General features: G+C 53.3%; 1 protein-coding gene across 1 annotated transcript; it reads left to right on the top strand.

Annotated features, from left to right (window-relative positions):
- Positions 1–322: 322 nt before the first annotated feature.
- LOC117847604 (uncharacterized) lies at positions 323–2,069 on the top strand. The gene is made up of 2 exons (XM_034728831.2): positions 323–1,058; positions 1,158–2,069. The coding sequence occupies exons 1-2, from the start codon at positions 924–926 to the stop codon at positions 1,653–1,655; spliced, it is 633 nt and encodes a 210-aa protein (XP_034584722.1). The 5' UTR covers positions 323–923; the 3' UTR covers positions 1,656–2,069.
- Positions 2,070–2,434: the final 365 nt, after the last annotated feature.

Here is a 2,434-nt window from a genome sequence, read left to right on the forward strand (position 1 = left end):
CGCTGTGCGGGAGAAGAGCGGGGGAGGATAGGGTGCGACCGTGGAGAGAGAAGGGGAGGGGTAACAGGGGTAAAGGATGGGTTGGGGACCACTCTTATGAGAAAAAATGACCCATTATGATGGTTTGGTCCTCCTAATGAAAAGATCACCTCTAAACATTATGAATGCACTTTTATGACACCAGTTTGGATGCACAAGTCCTAAAAGTGACCTAAAAGTGAAGTCTTAAAATTTATGAGGGTGTATCCAAACAGGCCTAAAGGCTAAACTTTAGGTGGAGGAACTAAACACCCCCTTAATCTTGGAAAACGCATGCATCCCGCGTGGCGGGGCCTTTTGCAGAGTGCACTGCTGGTACATTGTCGGCATGCCGGTTGGGTGGTCAAAAAGAGGAAGAGACAGGCAGCCTCACCTTTTTTACAGACTTTTTAATTAGCCGAGGGAGCGAACAGGCGAGGAAGTGTGTGGTAAAAAGGCCTGAAAAGGAAGGGCAGCGAGAGAGGGCCCGGGGAGCGGCGAGCGCCGCTGCCATTGATGAGGCGCGCTCACGGGGACCGCGCGTGGGTGGGAGCAGTTGCTGCTGCAACGGTCACTTTGGCCGGTGGCTTTGCCCGCGCCCGGCACCACCAGGCCACCAAAATCATCACTCGCTTCCCAGCTCGCTCATCGAGCTTGCCCGCCTCCCCAAACATCCGCGCCTCTCCCTAGACACGATTAAAACTGCCATCGCAGCGAGTTCTTCCAAGAAACGTACAGCGAGATCGCAGCTTCCGCTGGCTTCTAATCTTTGTTTTCCAAATCCCAGAGACAGTTCCTTGTTTTGTTTCAATCCTCCCCGAGGCTCCATTTCTTAATTTCCCTTCGTAACAGAGCAGCCGGCGTCGTAGCTGGTCAGAGGACGAAACGGGGAAGTGTCGGTCGCGATGGGGAAGAAGCGAGCGGCGGCCGTGGGCGCTGCCGCGGCGCCCGTCTTCCCGTTCCCGGCGTCCGCCGCCGGCGAGCCGGACCACTTCAGCGACTACGGCTTCGACCCGCAGCTCGTCGGCTTCTTCCCACAGGTCAGATCTCTACGCATCCCACTTCCAGCTCCTCAAATTCCATCTCGGATTCTTGTAAACGTGCTGACGTGCTGTGCGTACGGTTTCTCTCGGTCTCAGCGTGAGGCGAAGCGGCCGTCGTCGAGCAGCAGGCGCCACCAGCCGCCGCCGCTGGAGTCGGCTCGGTTCAAGCTCCAGAAGCCCATCTCCAAGAAGCACCACCACCACCTGCAGAAGCAGCAGCAGCAGCCGCGGCGGCGCCACCGGTGGTGGAGCTCGGCCGCCTCCGCCGCGCTCCTCCTCTTCAAGCGCCCCTCCTCCTCCGACTCCTCCAGCTCCGCTGCGGCTCCAGCTCCACCCCACTACGGATATTCAGCCTCGGCCACCGTGCCGCTGTACCTCGCCGGCGACGATAGTGGCGCGGACGACGGCCCGGCCGCGTGCACGTGCTGGGCGCCCGCCATGCGGTCCGGCCGCCTGGCCGCCGCTGAGCTCGGTGCCGCGGCGGATGCGGTGCCCTACGTCAGCCTCAGGTCCGCTAGCCTCGGCGGCGGTGGCGCTGGCGCTGGAAGAGCAGGTGGAGGCGCTCCGGCGATGCCCATCTACCTCGTGACGTGAAGCTGCTCCGACCGGCTGCCGCTCCGGCCGACGCGGACGGCGGATTCTTCCCCTTTTCCGGTTTCTTCTTGAGAAGCTTGGACGGTTGGACCACATGTCAGTGAATGTTTTCATCGGCTGGTTGGTCAACTGGTCAACTAGTTGGTCAACTGGTCAAAGATTCAGCGCTTCAGAATTTAGAAGTCTTACTAGTATGTTTTCCTTTAGTTGTTTTTTAAAAAAAAACTGCTTTAGTTGTTTTTCGAAAATTGTTGGGTCTGTTTGAAAAGATCAAAGCGCTTTGCTTTGTTTCGTTGTCTCGGAGGTGAGTGATTTGGGATCATTTGGATTTCTTTTTGCGCTTGCTTGGCTTTCGACGTGGCTACGATACTCTGTTCACTTGAAATAACAAAACTCACCTCTTTTTACTGTAAACTAGCAAAATGACCGTACATTGCTGCGTTGTAGTAAAAGCTCAATTTAGCAAAATGACCGTGCATTGCTACGTTGTAGTAAAAGCTCAATTTAGTTTTTCAAATTAATAATATTTTTTATTTTCATCACTAAATTTTTATTCTACTTATTGGATGTCTACGCATTTAATACAAAATCAAAAGAATTTTAACTTAATTATTTCCTTCAACTCAAATACCCATTAAATTAAAATATTTTTTATTCCAACAAGAAAGTTAAAAGGTCTGCCCAGAAGGTTGCAACTGCTAAGGAGGAAAATTGTGAGGATACTTTTCAACTTTCGATGACACACCTCATGTCCCTCCAAAATTTGCAGTACTCAATGT

This window comes from Setaria viridis, chromosome 3, assembly GCF_005286985.2.
Source record: "Setaria viridis chromosome 3, Setaria_viridis_v4.0, whole genome shotgun sequence".
Classification (NCBI taxonomy): domain Eukaryota; kingdom Viridiplantae; phylum Streptophyta; class Magnoliopsida; order Poales; family Poaceae; genus Setaria; species Setaria viridis.

Coding starts and splice junctions, on each gene's coding strand:
- LOC117847604 (XM_034728831.2), top strand. CDS start 924: ATGGGGAAGAAGCGAGCGGCGGCCGTGGGCGCTGCCGCGGCGCCCGTC. Junction 1,059..1,157: donor TCGTCGGCTTCTTCCCACAG/GTCAGATCTCTA, acceptor TCTCGGTCTCAG/CGTGAGGCGAAGCGGCCGTC.